Source organism: Dromiciops gliroides, chromosome 5, assembly GCF_019393635.1.
Source record: "Dromiciops gliroides isolate mDroGli1 chromosome 5, mDroGli1.pri, whole genome shotgun sequence".
NCBI classification, from domain to species: domain Eukaryota; kingdom Metazoa; phylum Chordata; class Mammalia; order Microbiotheria; family Microbiotheriidae; genus Dromiciops; species Dromiciops gliroides.
The window spans coordinates 241,046,563-241,072,556 of NC_057865.1; the positions used below are offsets into that span (position 1 = coordinate 241,046,563).

The 25,994-nt window shown below is 34.6% G+C and overlaps 1 protein-coding gene across 1 annotated transcript in view; it reads left to right on the top strand.

The window, feature by feature from the left end:
* CPSF6 (cleavage and polyadenylation specific factor 6) overlaps positions 1 to 18,987 on the top strand; it is a 40,502-nt gene extending 21,515 nt beyond the window's left edge. The window contains exons 5-12 of the mRNA XM_043967687.1: positions 1,914 to 2,059; positions 3,013 to 3,186; positions 3,314 to 3,424; positions 3,847 to 4,351; positions 6,051 to 6,166; positions 6,449 to 6,602; positions 10,630 to 10,822; positions 18,562 to 18,987. Of these exons, the coding sequence (XP_043823622.1) occupies positions 1,914 to 2,059; positions 3,013 to 3,186; positions 3,314 to 3,424; positions 3,847 to 4,351; positions 6,051 to 6,166; positions 6,449 to 6,602; positions 10,630 to 10,816 (1,393 nt within the window). The 3' untranslated portion in view covers positions 10,817 to 10,822; positions 18,562 to 18,987. The remainder of the gene's footprint in view (positions 1 to 1,913; positions 2,060 to 3,012; positions 3,187 to 3,313; positions 3,425 to 3,846; positions 4,352 to 6,050; positions 6,167 to 6,448; positions 6,603 to 10,629; positions 10,823 to 18,561) is intronic.
* Positions 18,988 to 25,994: the final 7,007 nt, after the last annotated feature.

The following is a 25,994-nucleotide window of genomic DNA, read 5'->3' on the forward strand; positions in this document are numbered from 1 at the left end:
TAAGGTCTCATTTTTTATAAAGCAAAACATGTCTTTTATTCTCATAAACCATGAGAAAACAGAATTAATATATAATCTTTTACTTTATAAGCAGTTTTTTACAAAATGAAAATATAGTTTGATGTGGTAGAGAGCTGACTTTTGAAACTAGAAAAACCTGGGTTCAAGTTCCTTATTTTGACATACTGGTTGTGTGTCATTGTGCTAGGCAACTTTCTAGTACAATGAATAGCAGGAGGTGACTCAGTGAGGTCTTATGACCCATATAACAAAGTGCTGGAAAATTTCTCATTCTTACCAGTAGTAGGGAAGAGAGGCCATCTTAGTCTGTGTTCTTAGCAACAGATTTTGAAGTCATTTACAGTGAACTATGACAATTCTATTTGGGAGTCGGTGTGCTCTTGTTAAAAAAAGCATTTGACTTGGAAGCAGAAAACTTGAATTTGAATTCCAGGCTCTGCCACTTGTGATTGGTTAATTCTTTATTTAAATGGAGATACCATCTGGTAGAGTTGTTATATGGCAGGTGCTTTGTAAACTTAGAAAACACTATGTAAATGGACTATTATTTTGCTAATCTATGAACCACCTCTACTAAAGATCTATTCAAATGTATTGTGGTAGGAAGGTAAACCTGGGTTCTTAAAGTTCGTTTTGGTTTTTTTTTTAGTAGAGAATAAGTTACAGTAGGTTAAACAGTATTCTCCTTTAGCAACATTTAGCTACCTACTGAAGTAACACTGATGGGGCAGGTGGGGTGGTCTGGAAGTAAATAATATTGAAATTAAATAAAGGGTCTCTGGAATCTAGAAGATGACCAAATGTTACATACTTAAATTCACCTGCAAAACAGAATCCTACTAGAATCTTTTAGTTTTTGTTTCTGCTGGACAAATGCAGCTTAAAAGGCTTCAAGTAATGCTTAAAAAAACTGATACTTGGCAATTAAAAATTAATATCCCAGCATTTCCATTTTTTATGAAAGGAGATTGATTTCTGTGGCTTGTGAATGAATGATGACAACACCTTTGAATGATGATCTTTTTTTTTTTTTTAAGTGAGGCAGTTGGGGTTAAGTGACTTGCCCAGGGTCACACAGCTAGTAAGTGTCAAGTGTCTGAGACCGGATTTGAACTCAGGTACTCCTGACTCCAGGGCCAGTGCTCTATCCACTGCGCCACCTAGCTGCCCCTCAAATGATCTTTTAATGATGACAGTGGAAAAGTCTGAAAGTTGATCAAGGATCTTGTTGATAATCTTTACTCTGTGGCAGATTTATCCCTAAAAAGGAGCAAAGATTTAATAGCAGTTGACCTTGATGCTCTTGTCTTTTCTGATTCATTGTTTGTGATTAGACCCCTCAAGTATATGCTAATAGCCATAAGCCTGTTTTTAGAAATATATTTTAGATATTTAATAACCTGAAATTGCAAGCGAAGAGAGACACTGTTGAAAGGATCATAGATCTAGAGCCAGAAGGGGATCTTGGCCATCTCCCTCATTTTACACTAAGGGAAGGTGAAGCACTTATTCAAGGTGGTAATAATACAGGTAAAGTCATAATTCAGGGAGTAATTCTCTGATGTGGTTTTGGAACCCAGATTTTCTGACTTCAGAGTCAGTGTGCTCTTTCCATTGTAGTGAGCAGGAAAGGAGTACTCGAGTCAGGGCACCTGGCTTGGAATCCTGACCTTGTCACTTGCCAGCTGTATGACTTTCAGTGGCCTTCTTCACTGTTCTGAGTCTCAGATTTGCTCATGTTGAACTAATTCTATGAACTTGTTTAACAATGTAGGAAATATTTACAAGCGATCATTAGGTACTTAAAAACATTCAGAAGAATTCCTCTATTATTGCCCTCAAGGCTACTTTGTAATTCCCTTCCCTTCTCTCTCTCCCTCCTGCTCTTTTAGGTTTGCTCTTGTTGGTGTTGGATCTGAAGCATCCTCAAAAAAGTTAATGGATCTGTTGCCTAAAAGAGAGCTACATGGTCAGAATCCTGTCGTGACTCCTTGTAATAAGCAGTTCCTGAGTCAATTTGAAATGCAGTCCAGGAAAAGTAAGCACAACTCTCCGTCCTGATCCCTCCTTCCTCCCCTCACCTCCTTTAAAAAAAATATAGTATATTTTGTAGCCCCATAAGGTGACGTGAAAATCATCTTAACACTTAGATTGTTGTCAATGAGAAATCTGAAAGAAAGCTTATGTATTCTTCAGGATGGCTTTAGCCATTTAATTATCCCTTAACTCTTAGTATTGATAATTACCATGGTCCTTTCTTCTTGAAGTCTTGTTGTTAGCCCTTCTCATAGGAGTTAGCATTATTGCACCTTCAGATAGATATTATGTAGTTACAGAATCCTGTCACGCCCACTGTTAATTGATAGAAAAGGAGTGTTTTTGTGTGCTTTCCATATAGAAACAAGTGACTTTGAAACAAGTATTTGGAACATTAACAACTGCAGTATAGTCAGTTTAATATTTTAAATGGCTTAAGTTTTTTAATCTTTTTAGTAAATATTTATTGATCTGTCACTGCTACTGTTACACATGGTAATATGAAGATTCGGCATATTTTACACTCTCAATGAACCTGATCTAATTGGGGAGACGTGACAGCTAAATATATAGCCAACATAAATAGAAAGCATTTATTTAAATGTCTTATCACTTTTTTGAGAAGCTCTTATGTTGTAGAACTTTATAAAATTGAGTGGTTTGTACAATTGAAATTCTTGGTTGCTGCAGAATACTTGGTATTTTGAAAGTAGGTTTTGCATTTCCTCATTGGATGTACCTTAAAACCTGGATTCTGAGACTTTAAGAAATCATGGATATGAACACCTACCTAACCAACACTTCCACGCAATTTGCACAGGCCCAAGGCATCTACAAGTTTAAGTATATTATGAATGAAGATGGGGAGGGGGAGAATTTACCCCTGACAACAATGGTTGCATTTCAGCAGATTGATTTAATAAATGCTATTTATGAGTATTTGAATATTTGCAGCTACACAGTCAGGACAAATGTCTGGGGAAGGTAAAGCTGGCCCTCCAGGAGGCAGTTCACGTGCAGCATTTCCACAAGGTGGTAGAGGACGGGGCCGTTTTCCAGGGGCTGTTCCAGGTGGGGACAGATTTCCTGGACCAGCTGGACCAGGAGGGCCACCCCCACCTTTCCCAGGTAAAAATCTTCTCAAATTACCATGGATAAACTTGACTCCCAATACCTCTTTTCCTTTTCTCTCTTTTTCAAATTATGCATTATTAATGTTACTTACTCTCCTTGTTATGCTATTTTTGGAATCCAGGAAATTTGATCAAGCATCTTGTTAAAGGAACTCGGCCTTTGTTCCTGGAAACTAGGATTCCATGGCATATGGGGCACAGCATAGAGGAAATACCCATTTTTGGCCTAAAAGGTCTTTATTTTTCTCCAAACTTGCTTGACTTTATATATAGAATATTTACATCCGTCTTATTTTCTTACCTCTTTAAAAAAATCCTTTCAAGACCATTTTTCCTCGTTTCACTTTCTAGCTTGGCATCAGAATAGAATTTAAGGTGGGTGATTTCACTGTAAGAAGTGTATATACACTGAAAGGTAGACATTTAAAAAAACACTCTTGAGTATTGTAATACTTTTTACTAAAGTTTTCATTTATTTGAATAACGTCTCTTAAGAACTAAATGTTTAAAAAAATTAAGTTTACGCAAATATGCTTTGCCTTCATAGTTAATTTAGGATTTAAGTTGTGGGTTATATATTAAGAGGGATAATCTTGGCATGAGAGTGAGAAGTATCTTATTATTGAATTTTCTCTCTCTTTCCTTTATCCTATAGCTGGACAAACTCCACCACGCCCACCCCTAGGTCCTCCCGGCCCTCCCGGCCCACCAGGTCCTCCACCTCCTGGTCAGGTTCTTCCTCCTCCATTAGCTGGGCCTCCTAATCGAGGTGATCGCCCTCCACCACCAGTTCTTTTTCCAGGACAGCCTTTTGGGCAGCCTCCATTGGGTCCACTTCCTCCTGGTCCTCCACCTCCAGTGCCAGGCTACGGCCCCCCTCCTGGTCCTCCACCTCCACAGCAGGGACCACCTCCGCCTCCAGGCCCTTTCCCACCTCGCCCACCTGGCCCTCTGGGGCCGCCCCTCACACTTGCTCCTCCTCCACATCTTCCTGGACCACCTCCAGGTGCCCCCCCACCAGCTCCACACGTGAACCCAGCTTTCTTTCCCCCACCAACAAACAGCGGCATGCCAACATCAGACAGCCGGGGTCCACCACCCACCGACCCATATGGCCGGCCTCCCCCATATGATAGAGGTGACTATGGGCCCCCTGGAAGGTAAGTTAGGGTATAAGTGTGTGAAAGAGCAATGTGCTTTGTTTTGTGGGGGAAAAGAGATGTTAAGTAACCATTTGTGCCTTTTCATCTAATTTTAAATAGAACCTGCTCCATCCGCTTTTTCTGTAAAAACATCTTTAACCACTCTCTTTTGCCTCGGATATTTCCCTTCTGTCCATTTTTGTATTTGTCACCCCTGACTGTGAGGAGGTAGCAAGGCATGGGGCGGGGAGAGCACTTTAGACAGGGATGCAGGGCTTGGCCCCAGCTGTCACTGACCGCCTGGAGTGAGACTTAGTGCAGAACCAGCCAACTCTGGTTTCTGCAAATTTGGATGTTACAGTGAAGGCGCTGGACTAGATAGTCTTAATGAGGTGTCCCTATCCATCTTCTTGAGTCTATGACCACATCAAAGAGCATGCATTTATTCCATTCACAATTCTAAGAGTTGACTTTATTTTCTTGATGTGTCTAAATATACATTCACTTACTTCTCTACTTATGCATTTATTTGCTTTTGTCGTTAAGTCACCTTAAGTGCATTGAATTTTTTCCTTGTTTGATAAATAAGCAAAGCATTCTAATAATCTGTATGCCAATTAAGCAACTATTCTTCATTTCAAATTAGAATCTAATTTAAGATTGCTTCCATGTATCTAACAGCTTGATAAGTGACTTGGTTTGATAAATACCTTAGACTTTATTTGCTTCTCAGTTCTTGTACTTCTATAATATATTAGACATCTTAGGAAATGTACAGATTATTTTGCTCAAGATTGTCATTATGTAAAAGTATGATTGTATAATCAGATTATTGGAAAAGTTAAATTCCTTTTTATTGGTATGTTCAAAGCATTAAGGATTGCATCAGGTAAGCCTTAGAAATCAATAGGACCTCAGTTCAAGGTCCACCTTTGACTTAATGTTGCTGTGTAGCCCGTAGCAAGTTGTTGAAAGCCTCAGCCAAGGGATCTCTTGTGGACTAGGGAGCAGCCAGCCTGCATTAGTAGCCTTTCCTTGCCTGCCTCCTCCTCCTCCTCCTCCTCACATTCATTCATCTGGTCAGACTGCTTTGGTCATGTGGTTAAGGAATGCCCGTTGTCACATTTAATGACAGAACTAAATGAATTGTTTATACCCCTTTCTGCATCTTCTCTCAGTCATGTCTGATTATACACTACTTTCAGAACACCATCCATGGCTACTGTGAAAGAGAATCAAATAACCTGCCTTCTTTCTGTCAGATTCCCAGAGTGGTTTTTTTTTAACCTCTCTGAAAGTTTCCTAATTGGCTCAATTATATAGTTGGACTAGCTGACTTTGGAGGCCCCTTCCAATTTTAAAGGTCTATAATGTCAGGTTATTTGGCCTGTTTCTGGTTTTGTAATGTTATATGTATTTGTATTGTTATAAAGAACATTTGTGTCTATTTGAACATAGCCATGCTCATCGTGCTTTCTCAAATAAAAATTTAAGACACCTAAGGTTTTCCTTGTATTTAAAGTAGTTTTTCCAAGTGAAGGAGGTAAAATCTAGTGAAATTAATTTGAACTTTTTCTTCAAGGAAAAACAAAATTTAGATGAACCACCATCACTAAGGCTAAAAAACAGTAGCTGAACGTTTTTTGTTTGGATTGTTTAAGGTGGAAAGGACTTGTTAATTGAAAGCCATAACTTAAGGCTTATTTAATTATTTCAGAGAAATGGATGCTGCAAGAACGCCATTGAGTGAAGCAGAGTTCGAAGAAATCATGAATAGAAACAGGGCGATTTCGAGCAGTGCCATTTCAAGAGCTGTGTCTGATGCTAGTGCTGGTTAGTATTTCCTGGGCTTTGAAATCGGTTTTGTTCTTAGCACTTAGAAGATCCTGAAAATCAGAAACATTAATGCTAATTATTCACCCAGAAAGGGTTTTGCCATCTCACAAATTTTTTTTAAATGCATAATTGAAATCTTGGTCATTTTATGTTGGTTGCTTTTGGAAAATAATATGCCATTCATAGTGCTGCTGTATGGCTAGGTAGTATTTTAAAACAAATAGTAGGAAAATAAGTTTTACTGAAATTTTATTAACTTCTAATGTTTTATTTTTTTAGGTGATTATGGGAGTGCTATTGAGACATTGGTAACTGCTATTTCCTTAATTAAACAATCCAAAGTATCTGCTGATGATCGTTGCAAAGTGCTTATTAGTTCCTTGCAGGACTGCCTTCATGGAATTGAGTCCAAATCTTATGGTTCTGGATCAAGGTAAAACTTTCCTTTTTTAGTTCCTTTTAAAACTGTTAGCTTACAAATAGAAAATTATTGCAATCATTTTTAGGATTTAAAATGAAGCTTTTGATGTTACTTTTTTTTTTTTTTAAGTGAGGCAATTGGGGTTAAGTGACTTGCCCAGGGGTTCACACAGCTAGTAAGTGTTAAGTGTCTGAGGCCACATTTGAACTCAGGTACTCCTGACTCCAGGGCCGCTGCTCTATCCACTTCGCCACCTAGCTGCCCCTGATGTTACTTTCAATAAAGGATGCCTCATTTCTTTCTGGAGTAGTGCATCCTAAGAGATAGTCTGGCTGTACCTTTGGTTGTGGCTTCAGTGTCCTTGGGTTCCAACTCCCACTCTGCTCTTCACCCTGTGTATGAATTTGAGCAAAGTCATTTACCTTCTTTCAGCCACTGCTGCTCCATCTACAGAAGGCTCTGGAATCTTTAATCAACCAGTGCCACTTAAGTGCCTGCTCTATGCCAGGTGCTGGAACATGCCTTAATTTTGGTTGTGTGCATGTTGTCTCTCCTGTTAGACTGGGAGCTCCTTGAGAGCAGGGACTGGGTTTTTTTGGCCTTACTTTGGCTTCCCAAGGCTTAGCACAGTTCCTGGCACATAGAAGGTATTTATTTAATAAATGCTTTTTGACTGATATATATTAAGCCCTGAGTAGAAATTCTAATTTTTGAGGAAAATGAGTTTTATGGATAAAAGGTTGTTAAATAATTTTCTAAAGTTTTTTATGCTTGCCATACCCAGTGACCATACTTAACTAATAACAGGTGAGGAAAGAACTATTAGCAGTTCACATGGTTATGGTCTCTTTAGCTTTTCATTTTCAAAGAAAGTTTCATTCTTGGTTAGGCTTAATGGTTAAAAGTTTGCCTACAATTAATTGCCTTGCTGTCCTGGTGTACAAATGTTGGTGTTTTGGATAAACCTCTGGCTATAATGGTCCTTATTTTAAGTCAACAGTTTAACCACAACAAATCTTTCGTTGGAGGATTGGAAGGCTAAAAAGGAGCATGAGAATATGTATTGCTAATTTGCTATTCTCACAACTCTTTGGAATAAGAAATATTTTAAGGGGGCAGCTAGGTGTTGCAGTGGATAAAATGAAGGACCTGAGTTCAAATCTGGCCTCAGACACTTGACACTTAATAGTGGTGTGACCCTGGGGCAAGTCACTTAACCCTCATTGCCCCACGCACAAAAAGAAAGAAAGAAAAAAGTATTTTAATATTAAGCTTGATTAATGTACTAAATGGTAAAATGGGCATCCTTCAAAAGCTTTAAAGGGAATAAGTCTTGGATGCCATGTAAGCCACAAAGCAATAGTCACTGAGTCACTCACTCATCTTTTTATTATATGGCACCATGTTAGTTGGAGTAATGTCATCCACACATGCACAAAAGAAACTGCATAATAGGAGGCAGTTTGACCTAATGGCCCAAGTTTAGTACTTACCTCCACTGTTAATTTATCCCTTATCTATGAAGTGAATTAATACCCTTACCAAAGGTATCTACACCAAATGAGAATAAGAGAGGAAGTGTGAGTAAATAATGGGATTTGGCAGGTACTCAAAGGTTCACCTGGAGATCAATCTAAACTGAATTAAGTGAGAATGATTGACTTTGCTGATTAGCCTACTTCGAGTTAGAGTGTAACCACTCCTGGCTGGCTCACCAAACTGTGTTGTTCTGAGAACAGCACCTCCTTAAGGAGGTATGTTGTAAGACTTGCTGAATTTATCAGTGATTTTAGCCAGCTTCCCCCCAAGATTTGGGGGAGGAGAGGCGCAGATTAGAACCCACAACTTAGATTTTAAACAACACAGAAGGAATGTAAAGTGCTTTGTGAATAGTATTTTGTGCACCTATGTAGCTGGTGACCCAGGAGATAGTTTTAGGCCTGGAGTCAGGAAGTGACCTGAGTTTGTCTCAAACACTGAATAGCTGTGTGGTCCTCTGTCTGCCTCTGTTCTCTCAGCTCTAAAATAAGGATCATATCTGTAGTACCTGTATCTGGCACGTAGTAAGTGCTATGTAAATGTTAGATATTATCATTATCTTTGGATTTCTCAGCCCTAAAATAGTTGTTTTGAAATTTACTTTGACTTTTAATTTATCTGCCACTTCCATTTTTATTACTACTACCTTTTGGTCAAGTGGGGTAAAAAACTAACAGCATTCACAGTAATGGGCAGAGAAGGGGAAAAGACTTCAAACAAGCCCCTGAAATTGAGCCTTTGCAAAATCATAGTAAGTGACCCATACCCTTTAAATCTTTGCAGAATACTCTGTTCTCTCATTCTGTGACTTGGACAGCCATGGGAAGTGGAGCTAAACAAGTACTAGTCACTTTATAGGGGAGGAAATGGAAGTTCACTTGGGTCAGGTGCCTTGTCCATGGTCATACCCAAGTGTTAAACTTGCATGTTTGTAAATCATTCTGACTCCCGGTCCACCATTTTATTTGTTGTAGCATATGGCATCTGCTGAAATTGGAAGAGTAACTAAATGGAAACAATTATTACAGAGAAGAAGGAAAAGGGGAGATTAGAGTTGACAAAATATTTCCAAGGATGTTTTCCTTTTGTCTTTGGAACATAATTTATCCTGTAGTTATGTGGCTAGAATCATGGAACTTGGGAGATAAAAGGAATGATCAACTAGTTCAACACTTTCTTTTATAACTTAATAAGAAGTTAAATGATCCCTTGGCCTCAAACCACGTCTAGAGAATATGTTTAGAACCTAGCAATTTTTATATCACCTAATGTAGATAATCTCTAATAGCTCTTTGTGCTCTGAGATTTTGTGCTTCTTTTTCCAACTCTTATAAGGGGAAACTAGGTGGTACAGTGGACAGAGCACTGGGCTTGGAATCAGAAAGACTCGTCTTCCTGAGTTAAAATTTGGTCTCAGACATGTACTTGCTGTGTGATCTGGGGCAAGTCACTTAACCCTGTTAGCCTCAGTTTCTTCATCTGTAAAATGAGCTGGACAAGGAAATGACAAACCATTCCAGTATCTTTACCAAGAAAACCCAAAATGGGGTCACGAAAAGTCAAACACAATTGAAACAATTCAGTAACAACAGCAGCAGGAAAATCTAACTTTTGTGAACATATATTCTTCTAAAGATTATGATGCTATCTACTTAGATCAGATTCATACTCCTTAGACCAATAGAGGAAAGACTCTCCCTTGAGATTGATTCTTTTCCCTGGATTATTCTCAAACTAAGACAAGATACTGTTGCCCCTAGAACTAAACACCCATTCCTAAAATCACTACCCTTGGAAACAGTACTAAAGCAGGTGTGTGTATACTTTTTCTCTCATGGACTGCTTTTGATCTCTTTTCATGTATTTCTGATTCATTCTTGACTTTTAAAAAAATCAATGACCTGAAATACAATTTATAAAGTCTTTTTCTCCATATCATTAATGTACAAACGGAATTTTGTCTTGAAATAATAGTTAATTTTAGATTCCTTGGTTTGTTGTTTGTTACGTCAGAACAATCTGGTCAAAGTAGGTTCAAATGGGATAGACCTAATCAATTGAGAGGGAGAACCCATAGCGCTCAGGCTTTCGTTATTCTAGGAATATTTATCAGAAGAGTAAAGTGTTCCAGGTTTCAGTTGAGCTGCTGATAACCCAAGCTGTCTGTCACTATAATAGAATCTGAACTTTGCTTGAGCCAGCTATAGTTCTTAATATTGGCTGAATTTATTTGTTTGCTAGTTTGTGTTGAAGATCATATGGTGTGCTGCCTTATTGTTTATATAGCTCAGTACTTCATGATGTTAATAGAAATATAATCTTATGTTGCTCTTGGTAACATAAGACAAGTAATACAGGGAAGGATTGGGACAAAGTAGACAAGACTATGTTTGAAAGATTTTTTTGTCTTTCTGGATGACTGCTTGCTCTGAGATATAAAATGTTGGTTTTTTAGGGACCCAGTTAAGAAGAGTATTAATCTAGTAATTTCTTTTAGAAGACGTGAACGATCAAGAGAGAGGGACCACAGTAGATCCAGAGAAAAGAGCAGACGTCACAAATCCCGCAGTAGAGATCGGCATGATGATTATTATAGAGAGAGAAGCAGAGAACGAGAAAGACATCGGGATCGTGACCGAGACCGTGATAGAGAACGCGATAGAGAGCGAGAGTATCGCCACCGTTAAGAGAAGGTGGGTATTGCTGGTTCCTTCTGTATGTCAGTGTCTGTAGTAGTATTAACATTAAATATAACTCCAAGGCTATTGTTTATACAGTAAATACCTACATATTAAATGGTCCCGCTACATGTGCAGGATTTGTTCTTCAGGAAAAACACAGGACAGTAATGCCAGGTAAGCAATTCCAGGTAAAAAAAAAAAAACACAAAAAAATCCCTCCCTCCTTTCAAATATTCTTACTGCATGAATATGTTAATTTGTATGATATGTGATTGATTCTCTTTTAGGGAAAAGAGGAAGATATCTTAACTACTTTAATCTAATCAAGAGGGCTCATTCTCCACTACTAAAATCTGAAAATTGTTATCCCACAAATCATTTTCATAGTTTTCATTTTCAATAAATTAAAACAAATTGTTTGAAATTTCCTATAAGATATAAATACCCATACACTAGGTTTAAAATTTCTTTGCAAGTTTTGCCCCTATAATTGTTATTGTCTGTCATGGGTAAGCATATACTTTGGTGGTGTTATTAGTTTGAGGATCAGCAAATGGTTATGTTAAGATTAAATGCTTTTTGATAGAAAATATATAATTTCACAATCACAAAACTTGTTTGAATCATAAAGAGCTATTTCATGATGCAAAATAAACATAAAACCAACTCATTTCTAATTTGTTTAGGATGTCAGTAGATAATAAAACTTTTAAAAATTGAAGGTCAGAAACCAATTTGCTTCAATGTGTCATTCATAAGCCATAACCATTGCTTGTCTTATCTTTTTTTCTGTACTTTAAAACAATTTCTTCTGTATGTGTTAAGGATATTAATAGAAGAAATGTCTCTGTATAATTCATTTTCATGTATAATTTGATTTTATATTTGTAAATAGCATTTATTCATAACATGAAAAGTGGGGAAAGGTATTTCATGGCTTATGCATGTGACTTAAAGGTTACTTTTTTGTTATTAATAGCATATTTACCCTTATGTTGATGGTTGATCCATATTTAACTGATCCCTAAGCCCTTTCTTATCTAGGGCTACCCTCTAATAATTTACTTTTTCTTTCTTTCTTTCTTTCTTTTTTTTCTTTTTTTTAAAGATTAAAGGCTATGTAATTGGGTGGGGGGCGGGGCAATGAGGGTTAAGTGTCTGAGACTGGATTTGAACTCAGGTCCTCCTGGATCCAGGGCTGGTGCTTTATCCACTGTGCCATCTAGCTGCCCCCTAATAGTTTACTTTTAGTAGTAACTTGGTGCACCTAGGAAATTTAATCACCATTGTCTTTAATGTAGGTATCATTTTAAATGCTCAGGCTTTGAACTTCATCTAGTGTAGACAACTAGAATAGATTTTTTCCCCCCTATCATCTTAGATATGGTTTCACATTTTAAAGTAAGTAATTAATGAATTATTCTCTGTAGAAAGTAACCCATTTAAGTTGAATAGTGGCTACACATTTTTATCATTACATTAATGGGTTTAATTTTTTCCTAGTTTTAGGTTTTTTCCTTGAACTTTTTGTTTCATAATTACTGAAGATTGAGGGTTTGGGTTTTTTTTAAATTCAGTATGTATTTATAGATAGTGGTCAAAACAACCTCTTTAAGGGGGGAAGTAAAACAAATTACTAAGAATTCCAACTCTCATATATAAATATATTTTTAAAATAAATTTACTTTTCATATGGGTAGGAATTGAATGTAATAGAATCTTGTGAATCAATATCTTTAAAAGTATGACTTTTTTGCCCTCAGTTAGAGACCTTGCCAAATGGACCAGGAAAAATTCCACTGTTTATTGTGCCAATTAATTACTGAGCTAAATTGTGACCATCATATGGCTTGTTATCTTTAATAATTTGAGTTTTGTCAATCTCATTTCAAGAATCATATTAGTAACCACATATTTCATTTATGCTTAGATACAAGTTCTGCTTTAATTTCTTATTTACACTTTGTCAGTTAACATCAGCAAGCTTCTAGTTAATGAAAGCATAGCGATAATAAAACTTGAATATGGTTAGGATTTAATTCTTAAATTTGTTGATCCTCCTATTAAAGGCCTTGTGCCTGGTTATTTCTCTTTGTTTTTAAGTATGTTTAATGACATTTTGAAAATATACATTCGTTTGGGCAAAAATTCCTGACATGTAAAGTCCATTGTAAATTTTAAATACTTTGATATTACACTCCAACGTTTAATCACCTAGGTATTTCATCATGAGTTAAATTACATTCAGTGATTAACTATGAACTGGCAAGATGTTATTGAAAACTTTTCCTTAAAATTCTGATGTATCATACCAAAATTCCCTCATTTTATTTTTGTACATTATTCCAAACTAAGTTGTAATATGTGCCTTCATCTAAGGGAAAAAACTGCTTATGAATTTCTGAAATATGTTGTGCTTTTGCTGTACCAACATTATTGATTACAGATGTAAAAGTCAATTAAAAGGTTGTGGAGCAGAGAAAATATTTCAGCCAAAGAATCTTAAAAAGCAAAATTTTAAAACCCCAAACCTTAATGATAGAAATTATTGCTAACCCACTAAAATGAGGTCTGCTGTTGACCCCGCTTTGAAGCTTTAAATTCAGGAGTTCTCTTGAGCTTTCTTGTAAGACTTCAGCTGTATTTATTGGATCAATAGCAGCCTGAAAGCCAAATGAATGTCAGTGGAAAATATGTATGCAAATAAAATAGCAATGGAAATTTTTATAAAGTGACACATTGATACAAAAACAGGCACGTTTTTAATTGTTAATTTGATGGATGTCAACAAGTTGTTATGTCTGTCCCATCTCAATTTTTTGTGTGTTCAAACTGTTGGTAACATGTTAAGTACATTCACTCATTTTTTAAAATTGTGTAACTATTTTTATAAAATTATTAATACTTTGAGGGGAAGACCTCTACTATTGTAAATTTTGGTATGTAACTGCATTGTGCTCATTTTTTGTAATTTCTTCATCAATATTCTCAAACCGCTGTAAGCAAAATATAAGTAGTATAGCGCTTGCTTTATATAGTTTTAAAAGAAATGAGTTGTTATTAGTAGTCTAAGCTTCCCTTTCTTTTCTGGATGTGAATTTCTTTATTTTCATAAAAGAAAGTATGATGGGTTGCTTATTTTTTTCTTTTGTCCCTATTCATTTCCTTGGAAAAGAATAAGAAAAGAATAAAACCTGAATGTTTGGTTTGAGTAATTCTTAGCCCTATTATAGTGTAGTAATTGTGTTAATTTACACTATATTAATTGGGAATATGGGGTCATTCTAAGCTGGGCTGAAGTTTCTATATTTCATTTGTATTAGCTATGAAAAGCAAGCATGTTTTAAAATAAGAATATGGGGTACAGCTTATTTGAGACACAAACAATTCACATGTTTTAGCCATGCTTTTGCTTTTTAACAGTAAAAATGCTGATGGCAAATCTCACTTACTCTGGCAGGACCTCTTTCTGGTAACATTCCCTACACAATACATAATGTTAATTTGGGCTTGTATATACTTGAGAGTAATAAGAGTAGACTTTTTGTTGGCTTGTCAAATTTTGACTGATCATTGCCCTTCCTCTCAGTTCTCTAAATCAGTCTTGTTTTATCTCCAGTCATTTCTGTAAATGTTCCCATGGCAAATGTTACCTTATAAGCATTTGGTATGGGGACAGAGCATAGGACTTTGAACCATGAAGGCCTTACTAGTGGTATGACCTTGAGCAAGGCGCTTTTAACTTTGTGGCGGTCTCAGTTTCCTCATCTGTAAAATGAGAGGATTATATTCACTGACCTCTGTGGTGCCTCCTAGTTCTAAATTTATGATCCTAGATTTTTTTGGTTTTCTAATATTTAGACTAGATGATCTTTAAAGTTTCTCCCATTTTGGTGTTCTATATAGGTTGTACAAAATTGCTAAGAGCATAGCAGTATAGTAGAAAACCTGATGCCCAGAAAACAGCTATAGAATGAGAGTTTGAATTTTTTTTTTTAATAACCTGGCTTATTGGGTGAGGGGGGAGAAGCAAATATTTTGTATGCTTTGTCACAGTTACATTGCAGTTAGATTAGAACTGACAAACCAGAAAGAGCTACAGAAAGAGATCCCTGATGCATGTTCATATTTGGTACTTAAAAATTAAAAATTTTATTCAACAAACATTTTTTAAACAATTGCTATATACTAAGCACTCTGCTAAACAAGTTTTTTCAACTCTTAAAAGCCTATTAAAAACTGCATAATCTAGCCCTGTGTTTCTTTTGTCCTGCCAGTGTTTTACCTATTATTGCATATGCTTTTGGGTCCCCAAATATAATAAAATTTCTGACCAATAATGTTTAAAGTATGTCTATTTGTAATATCCCCTTAAATTTAAGGACTTTTAGATGACTGTACATTATTTGTAAAATGATGGTTTGCATGAAAGTGTTGTAAATATTTTGCTCATGGTGGTTTGAGAATAACTATAATTTTATTTAAAAATTCATTGAGTTTCCTGTTTTTATAATATTTCTCAGTGACTATGGGTTGCTACATCTCCTCACCTTCATTTCAGTGTGAAACTTAATTTCACTGTTTAGTTTGTAAACTAGACTCTGTAGTTTTGTTTGAATGAATGATTCAAATTAATATTGAATGAATAATTAGTTATTACTATTAAGAAAACCTAATACTCAAAAGAAAAGTTTATGTTTTCATAATCTGAAAGCTTGCCTGAAGGATAGCACATTTTAAATTTACACAATATAATAATTCTTAGCCAGTTGGGTGAAGGGGAAGATTATATGTTATTACGTGTTATGAGCCTTATTTGGGCTTTAGAACTGACTTTGAATATGGTTAGAAAGCCAAATCATTAGCCTACTGCCATTGTGAGGCAATTCAGAATACCACCCTGTAGCTTTTAAAGAAAAGCCTTTTAGTTTAAAGGAGGTAAGTACTATTCAGGGACCAAAAGGGAAAAATCTCAAAATTGTGTTTTAATCGTGGATTTTTTTGTATACATCTACAATAAACAGAGAATTGTTTGTATAATATTTTCATATATTAGTACATCAATATGTAGGAGTTTAGACCTACATTCCTTTTTTATTTCGGGTGTTAATAACAAAATATAAGTACCCATTGTTTGGTGCCCTTATCCTTTTCTCCTACCACAGTACAATTTTAAGTTAGAGAGGAAAGGTTTAATCATAAAGAGAGTTTTGGTTCCACTGAGTTGAACAAAATTCACCACTTAAAATGCTTTTCTTTTTGCCTTTACTAAAATCTTATTAGCCATGTGAAATTGCCTTATTAATTTAAAGATAACTGATGGATTTGTGAGATTTTTTAACAGAAACATTCATAATTTAAAAAATATTGTTAAATTGTTATGATTTTTCATTACAAAAATGTTAATGAATCTTGTTTCTTTGCACATGGACTTAATAAACACTATTCATTTCCATTTATAAACTTCTCTTATTGATTGATGAATTCCAAATTTTTCCCATAGCTTTTGCATTATAACTGCTGTCATAATCCTAGCTGTTGTAGGTCAATGGCATAGTTATCATGCATGGCATAATCATTACGATAGCACAGAATGACATTCCTAAAAGCACAGACATAGAAAGTTTTTGAAATTTCTGTGCTATTTTATAATTCTTTGTTCATGTAGATGTCTACTTAAGTATTTTTGAAAGGCTGTTGAATGGGTTAATGGAAACATTTGTAATTTACTTTTAAATTCGCTTCTTCTGAGATACTGTGAAATTTGTATTTCTAAGTGACTAATAAATGTGTGAAGTGTTTAGAAACAAGGATTTCTTAAAATATTGGAAATGTTCCCCATATCTTTTATGTTCTGTATGATTTTTTTTAAGGGTTCAGGTTGGGTTTAATTTTATTTTTAATAAGATGATGAATCAATGCTGTTTATATATAGAAATGTGTACTATGCATTTAAAGACCTTTCCAGAAAAGTCAGGAAATAACATCATGTTTAAATACTGAACAATATAAAATGCCAATGTATGTGGTAAAGTGTTGTGTGTGTGGAGGGGTACTAAAAACATTTTCTCTTCCATGTTATGTTCCCAACTCCCCCCAAAATTGACCCCCAAAATTGATTTTTTTTCAGATCGAAATATTTGCTTTGCCCATATATTTTGCATTGCATTCCTTTACTTTTTTCTCTACCCAAGAATATAAAAGATGAAAGATGAAAAAAATTGAGATAAACTACAAATTTGAATTTAATTCATAATTGATGACTTATGGTTCTCTCAAGTTCCAGAATTAGAAATACAGTCAAATAAAACACTAGCAATGCTTTAGTATTTTTTTTGGAGAATCAATATAAAGTCTTTAAAAAAAATAGCTCTGAGCATTTGAGAACTGTTTTAGAGAAGAAAATATAGACTAATTATCAAGTTCCAACCCCTCTACACACAAACACATACACTTGTATAGTCAGACTCATCATCACCAATCATCAGCATTATCATCTAGCGTTTATTCAGTGCTAGCTGTGTGGGATGCACTGGGGAAACCAGAAGTCTGTGAGACCGTCCACATTAGCTAGGGAGACCACAAATAAAAACAACCCCTTCATGACGCTGCTCAGTAGTTAGCAGAGGAATCCTTAATCCATTTTGTATATTAGTAGTCGCGAATTTGTTTTCACTTGAGGGAATCCACACAGCAGAGTATTCTAAAACAGACTACCTTTTTACCATCAAAATATGAGTCCTGTGAATCCTTAAACCCCCTCCGTTATTGAAGGAGTCCTTACAAGAACTTTTGGATGGTCTTTTATGGAATTATCTCTTAGCTATCTGGTGTAAAAAAAACCCTACAAATTATGTTGTCACTGGAAAAAAATTGCTTTCAGTACTTTTGAAGTTGTTGAATGTTTAAATTGTGACTACCTCAATGAAATATGCAAATTTATGTAATGGATTATTATTGACTTAAATTTTATCAAATTTATGCCATTTACTTGTGAGTTTTTAAAGTCAATAATTTAAAGTGAACATTGTAGATTTTTTAAAAATTAAATTATGTCTTATGCCTAGCCAGTAATGCTGGTTTAGAAATTTGTCTGGGTGGAAAGGGGTGGAAATTTAAATGTTTTCCATTTGTATTATGTCTAAAAATTTGTATTTAGATGTCATCATATTTAGTTATTGCCCATTTTGATCTCTACTTATTTACATTTTTTGTATCATGGAGCAGCATATGATTTATAACAATTACAGATATTCTTCCTGTATGTTATTAAATAAATATAACTAATATGTAAAGAATCATTTTATTTTCAGTTCAGCTTTTTAATTGTTAAATTAATTAATTTAGAATTGGTATGTAGATGGATAAAAATATACAGTCAAATCATCCAAGCACCATTCATTTACTTTTGTAGTATACCCTCTTTAGGAAAAGGTCTAAATGTCTCCATCATCACAGAGAGACAGTAGCTGCTTTGTTATTGGTTCGTATATGGTTTTTTAAAGCCACTAAAATTTCATTTTGGGGGGAGGAGAAAGAATGTGTTGTGGGTGAAAAATATAAAGGTAGTTTTTTGATTTCAGTTTCTCTACCAATAGACAAACAGCTACTGTTTCCATAATGCTTATTTTGTGTTAGATTACATGATGGTGAAGTAGATGCACGACTTGTGTCTGTATAGTTAAGCCAACATTTTTCTGTGTATTATGGGGAATAGCAAAATCTACATCACAAATTTTGACACATTACAGCTGAAGGAAGAGGAACACCTTGCAAGACAAGAAACATTCTTCATGGGGGAAAATGACGCTTGTCCAGCAGTTTGCTTCTTGTGATTGAACTGAACCTGTAAGGATTCATGGATAAAATGAACAGGAATAGATCTGAATAAAGCAAATCTGCATAAATGGTAACCAGTAGCTCTACTTTTACTTTTTATGTTGCTTAACTGTTTTATTTGAAGGAAACCTGTGTGATTTAAAAGTTATAGCTTTTGCAACTTTATTACTGGTTATATACATTTGGCCATTATAATGTGCAAGCAATTGGAAAAAAGTCAAGTAAATGCTTGTTTTTATAGTAGTTTGTTCTTGTTAAAATGTTCATATGATAATGTCTGTAAACAGCACCACTTTGATTACAATAGATGTAGTGTTGTAATAAACTGTTTAATGGGGCTGATGTGTAAAGCTGTTCAAGTTATTTGATGTTTACACCTCAGGGAAAGTCTTGTGTTCAGCAATATTTGAAGATAATGTTACTATGAAAACATATTTATACTGTCCTTTTAAAAAGCATCGCAATAGTTTTTGGATTTGCATCAACCTAATCTTGCGTTCAGTGGATTAAACATACTAATTAAGTGTTTCTTGCACTTGATTTTGATATTAGAGTAGGTGATTACACGGAGTATTTAATATTTCTATATTCTGCTTTTTTAGCTATTTTTACCTAGATGGCTTGTGAATTTGCTAAATGGTATGTAAAATTGTAAAAACTACAGTTTGACTAACATTGTGATCCAAGTAATCCAGTCAATGTTAGGGGTCAAAAATCTGTGGGTTCAACATCTTAGTAAATCTGTATTATCTGCCATGGTATGCAACTTAATTTTAACACGAATGTATAAAGGAACATTCAATTGTAAACCATTAGCATTGAAGAAACATCTTGGCAATTGAGGTGCTGCCATTGTTTGCAGATTTCTACCTGAAAAGGTGCTTTTGGTGTATTGAAGCCATAGACAGAGTATATATACAGCTGTGCACCAGACAAATGTCAGTAAAGAGAGCCTTAGTTTTTAATTTTTCAGATAATGTGGATTTTCATGAGCATAATGTTTTCTTAAGATACTAGATTTTATTCTCATATATTTATTAATATGTACATCCTCCCTCATTATAAGGGAATCATATACATACATCTTTACATTCATGCTGCCTATGGGTTTATGCTACAAAATCCATCATCTGAGATTTTTGCAACCCTACCTTAAAAACTGTTTATATGACTGACAAAGGTATGTTTCTAAAGCAGTTGGTTCCCATGACCTCTCAGATTTGGAAAAAATGGCAAAAAAACCAGCCTTTGTTCTGCATCAGCAGACCATCACCTTATTAGATTTTTGTTTGTGGAGGTCATTCACATTGACAGTATCAATCACTAACAATTCATCAAGAATGTATCTTGTCCTTAAAACTGCCTAAGAGTGTTGGCTTTTGTTTTTACCATAAGTTTTAATTAAGGCCTAGGGGGCTTAATTTTAAAGAGGTACCCTTTATAGTGACACAGATTTGAGTTAGTTTTTACTGAGAGCTTGTGTAATGTGCAGCTGCAAACCACTGGCTTTGATCCTTTAACATCAGATCATCTCCTCCCAAATCGCCTTTTACTTTGGGAATTATCCATTTATCCTTTCCCATTTTTATTTAAAAATTTTTTTTGTGACTGGAATGTTTATGCATGGGATCATTGATGTTTGTCAAAACTATGCTATCAGAAGTAATTTTTATATGTTCCTTTAATTTTGTTTAAGTGATGCCTCCTTTTTAAAATGTAACTTGGAAGTTGTATTAAGGTTATGTGATTTTTATTTTCTTAGTTTGTGCATAGGGGTTTCAAATAGTTTTGATGTTGTTTGTTAAAATACTCAAAATACACAATGGGAATTGATATTGAACATATACCTATTGCAAGGGAAGTAGTTAATATTAAAAGGACAACTCGCAGGTAAGTTAAAGTGTGCATAAAAATAGAATTTTGTCTTAATGTTAAAATGGAATCATAAAGATCAAAACATTTTACAAGCATTTACATGAAAACTTAAACATATTTTAGCCTTTATTACATATTGTCAGAAGATCTTTGCTAATGTTCTCTGTTTTCATCCCCACTTTCTTTAATATGGCTTCTGTGCTGTGGGCAAAGTGTACCAAAATTGTTGTTTCAGAATTGATAATTCATTATCGTAAGTTATTGCTGGAAAGAAGTCCAATTTCATTTACAGTTGAACTGTCAATTGACCCTCATTTACTGCCTAGTTTCTCACGAATGTATAGGATGAATTATACACCCTCTTTAACGTTCCCTCTATCTCCCTCTCAGTTCTATTTATGGGCTAGGTCCAATTATTTCATTAACTCTAATGTTATTGAAAACTGTTTTCTTGTTTTTGCATATAAAAAGAATCCAAAGAAATCAGCCCTTTTTTAGACACCAAAAAAAAATTCCAGAGCCTTTCATTGTTTCTTGCTTCATAATTGTAAAAAATGTGGTTTCAAGCTTTAGTTTAATTTGAAATAATAGTGGTTGTTAGTCTTAAAAAGTCAGAATGCTATTGGCCAGTTTCGTTACGGTTGTAGCACTTGGACAGTACCTTATTTTTGCTACTTGATTAAGTGTGATATGATTTTCACAGTTTTTTCCCCCAATGTCTTCAAATTGCAAATGCATGTTGGCTTGTGGAATTTGGTTAGTAAATGTGTCGATGGGTAACATTCATTTGTACTTGTACTCCATTCTATGTCCCTTTACAAAGATGGTTCTTTCTTAATTCAGATTTTGAGAACCATTCAAAAAAAGGTATGTGAAATAACTAAGATTATTATTTTTAATTAGTCTCCTGTGGAGAACGTTTCTTCTCGTTAAAGGTCAGTTATTTCTGAATAAATGTGGAGGCTTTAATAGAAAGCTGCACAATCTTTTATCATGAAGGGGGTGTTCAAAGGGGAAAGCTTCTCCCCTCTACCCCCATGTATTTAAATGTGCCAATAATCTAAAAATACACATCATTTTACAAGAAGAGATGCTGCTGATAGGCCTTTCTGTTGAGAATACTCCCAACATTTTGGCTCATACCTGAACGATCATTACATTTTCTGTACTCTGTAACATAAGAGGTCTTTTTTCTGTTTGAGTTGCAGTTTAAGTTATTTAAAGAGAACATTTTTGTTGTGATTTCATTTTTGAGACTACATTGTTGATGTTCTCACAGTTTTAAGAAGACTGTATTTTTAAAATTGGTTATAATGACTAGTTGCATCCCTGTGTCCTCTGTAAATGTTTTTTCCCAGTTGTATGTGGATAATTACAGACTTATATGTTGTATATATTTGCCATTTATGGTAAAATTATGTGATTTTCAGAAAGAATTTCTGATTTCCTGTTCCTACGATAATGTATTACCTTGTCACCTTTTAAAAAATAATGCCTTTAAAAAAATTTTTTATACAAATTGACTCTTGGAAGCCTTAGACTAGTTTCTTATAAAATGAACATTATACAAAAGAATTGAGTAAATTGAGATGTGGCCTTACGTGTAGCATTTATGTTTCTGACAGACCAATTGAAATATTCATTGTTAAAAATGCAAAATATCTTAAAGTGGTAAAAAAAATATATGAAGAAAAAACTTTGTCTAGGCTTCTAGGAGGAAATGCTTATACTTGTCTTTCCTAGCATTGGGAAGAAGCAACGTGGATTTTTATGAATATTCAAAATATTCAGGTAATTGTGTTATATTTATCCTACTTGGATTGATTTAGTGTTTGTCTTAACCATTGTTTCTTATTTAGAACTTGGGGTGGTTGATGTTTGCTATTTCAATGTGCAACAATTAAAACTGCTTATTTTTTCTATGTGGGAAATAAACACTTGGTATAGGTAGAGATATAACAGTCTGTTTATCTGATAATACTAGGAGGACTTCCTACTCCACTGGTCATTTGTGAATGGAAATCTTTAAAAATCTGACTTTGGTTAGAACTAATTTGAATGAAGTCACAAAATTTCCAAAAAGGCCATTTAACGTATTAAATATGACCAAGTTTTCCACATGCATATATCACAAAACTTCATTTTGAATTAATGTCTTTTAAAGTATTTTATAAATAGGTCGATGCCTGCAGTTAGTGTAAAGGATGTCTTTGAACACTGGTTCTTATTGTCACAGAATTGCTGCATAACACTCCTTGGCATTCCCTGTTACATGGTTTGAAAATATAATGGTAAATTCATTTTGCTTGTTGGTGAAAACCTATAGTACTCAGGTGGTAAAGGGAGGAGGACCCTTTGTAGTAAATAATCGTCTTAAGGGATATGTCGAATGTTGATGGCTAGCCTTAAAGTTACCTGTTTATCATTATATTGTCACCTTGGCCCCGGTTGTATAGACAACTGTTTGTAGTACTGTACAACCATATCAGATTTTTGTGTGATTTCTGTTAGAAAGCCCCTAACAAAAAAATTGTACCTGTGTAACCAGTGTCTATTTGGATTCCTGAATAAGAGTTTGTAAATAATAAGTTAATGCCAGCAGGCCAAAGAAAGTCATACATCTTTAGCTGTTGAATATATGGTGACTTCATAAGATATCTGTGCAAAGGTAAGGTGGTATATGATCAAATGGACATCATTTTAATGTCCTGTCCAGGTGAACTAGACTTTCAGGTTAGCTTCTTTGAAATCTCATTCCATTTTTTAAAAGTGTTTGTAGTTGGAATTTTGTGTTGATGTCCACTTTCCATCTTTACTTTTCTTTTGCATTTAGGTAACTGTTTAGCAGTTTGCTATATGGCCTTTGTTGGCCTTAAACTGCAGTAGTAACAAGCATGGTATTTATCTTGTATTGAAAAAATAAAATACAGTTTTGATAAATACTTTGCAGTCTGTCCTTTTTAGTTTTTCTTGTAACTTATTTTATAAAATCATAAATAATTCATACACTACTGACTTTACATAGTAAAACTAAGAAGTAAAATTTTATACTGTATCAGAAATAAGGTCATCTCCTACTAGGAAGTTGTGATTGTCTTCTATGCTAGTATTAGAAGAACATTTGGTATAATAGAGAGCTCCCTGGACTAGGAGTTGGGATACTTAGGTTTTAGTCCTTAATCTTACACCAACCCCGTCTGTTGAATGGGCATTTCAATTTCATATTGCTGTTTCCTCACCTGTAAAGTAAGAGGGATAACTAAATTGACCAATAAGATTCTTCCTAGCTCTAAAGTCTGTGATCCTATTGTCTGTTTATTTCTCAAGAGTCACCTAGAAAGATAATGTGCAAAAGGAACAAGCATGGGAAAAAAAAAAACCAAAATACCATGTAACATTAATTTGAGCAAGTTTAGTTAATTGAATTTTTACTGTAATAACATTAGTGAACAATGCAAAATACTGTTCATTATGACTAGCCTGGCTGTGGTCACTGGGTAAGAAGATGGGTGGTTAACAGTTATAGAAGTTTTAAGCTTCTGTGTTGGTGTTAAAGACACCATAAATAGGAGTGTCCTGATCTCTATGCCCTAGCTGCCTTTCTTACATACATTGTTTTGGTTTTTTAAGGTAGTGAAAATTACTTTAAATATTAGGCATAATGTAATTAGTGCTACTGAATCATCGCTTAATTTTTATATTTTAGAATTAGTATAATAGTGAATTTGAAGATCATATTCTACACCATCCATGACTCCTAATAAACTTTTTGATTGAAAGTAATTATTTGGGGAGAAGTTGTAAACTCGGTTTTATTCTGCTTTAAGTAAACACAGTGCACTTTTATAGATGATGTCTTAGAAATCTTTAAAGGATTCAAATTATGGATGTGTGGTTTCAGTAAGTTTGTTCTGTGTCAATTTGCAACAAAAATTGGAATTAGGCTTATAAGGCTGAATACCCAATAGCCCAGATTTATTTTTAGTTCATCCTTTACATAAGAACTAAATACTTAATGAATCCAGATGAATTTTTGTAGAGGCTACTGAACCAGAGGATAAAAAGTAATCTCCAGAACAAATAGCCATGTGCCTGGCTTTTTGGCAGAGCTTCCAGGAGTATACTATTCTTTGGTTCCTGAGCAATTTTCTTCTCCCATTCACTCAGTCTGCTAGTAGTGACTCATTACTTTATTCTTTATTCAAAGCCAATTAAAGGATTTGTTTTACAATTACCTCATCAATTACTAAATAATGAAAAAAATCTCTTAATAAATTAGCTCAAGCTAATTCCCCAAGAATACTGAGGAAATCTCTCATAAGGTATTTATCCAACCTCAGTCTCAAAGCTTAGCTTCATAGATATCAACAAGCACTGTTGTTACTGGCCATATAACATATTAACACTAACAAACAAGTATATTGACTGTGTGTGAGAGCACAGCCAGGATTACTTCTGTGACCTTTAAAAATAATGAAGTTGTCTACTATAATTGTTTCACCTACAGATGCCACTTCTGACCTCTCCAAAATATCAGAATAGCAAGTCTGACAGTTCTGTTCTCCTGATGTTGACTGAAATCTCTTCCCCTCAAAAATTCTAGACACCTCAAGCCTTCATTCTAGCTCACTATCACAATTTAAACTTGATTCTCTTGGAGGCACATAACTAGTCTGTAACAGGCCTTTTATTCACGACAACTAACTCATCTTTTCAGGGCAGTTTAATTATTGCTTCCCAAGTTTATTTCCTCTTAAAGATACAGTAACTTTGCAAACCTTAAAGTATTATGTAGTGTCAGCTGTTACTCTGTTTTTATATGGACTCATCAGGATAACTGGAGTCCAGATAGTGTACCATTGTGCTTTTTTTTTTTTTTCAGGTGAGAAATTCAGTGGTTAATACATTGCAACAGATAGGCCACTAGCTGGTTGTTTTTAAGTTATTGAAAGGAGTCGGTAAAATTACTTGCTATTTTATGTGCATATGCATAGTTGGGAGGAAATTTGAAGTTGAAAGCTAAATTTATGGACTTAAATTTAATTGGATTGCACAATCACTATGCCAGTGTTTTTTGAAACATTTGAAAATAACGTCAAGGTGTTATAGTGGCAAAAGCTCTAGATTAGCCAGTTAAATTTTAATTTTTTAGTCTTTTTATTGAGAGCATTAGATGTTCATCATGGTTCTTTAGTAAGTATAGTTTTCTTTGAAGACAATCATTTTGAAGATCAGCTATCTGTAGATAAGATATTGGACTGAATTTGTACAGAAACTCATGTGGAAGTAGTGACTTAAATTGGTCTTTAATTTGTTTTCTTGTCTTCAAGGTTGAGTATAGAAAAGAAAATTAACAAGGGTTCTAATTGGCTTCTCATTAAGATTTTATTGTGTAATATTTCAGAGGATTAAAGTACTCTTCTTAGAGTGTTAGGAGACTGGTACAGTGAGGGGAAAACCATGGATTTGG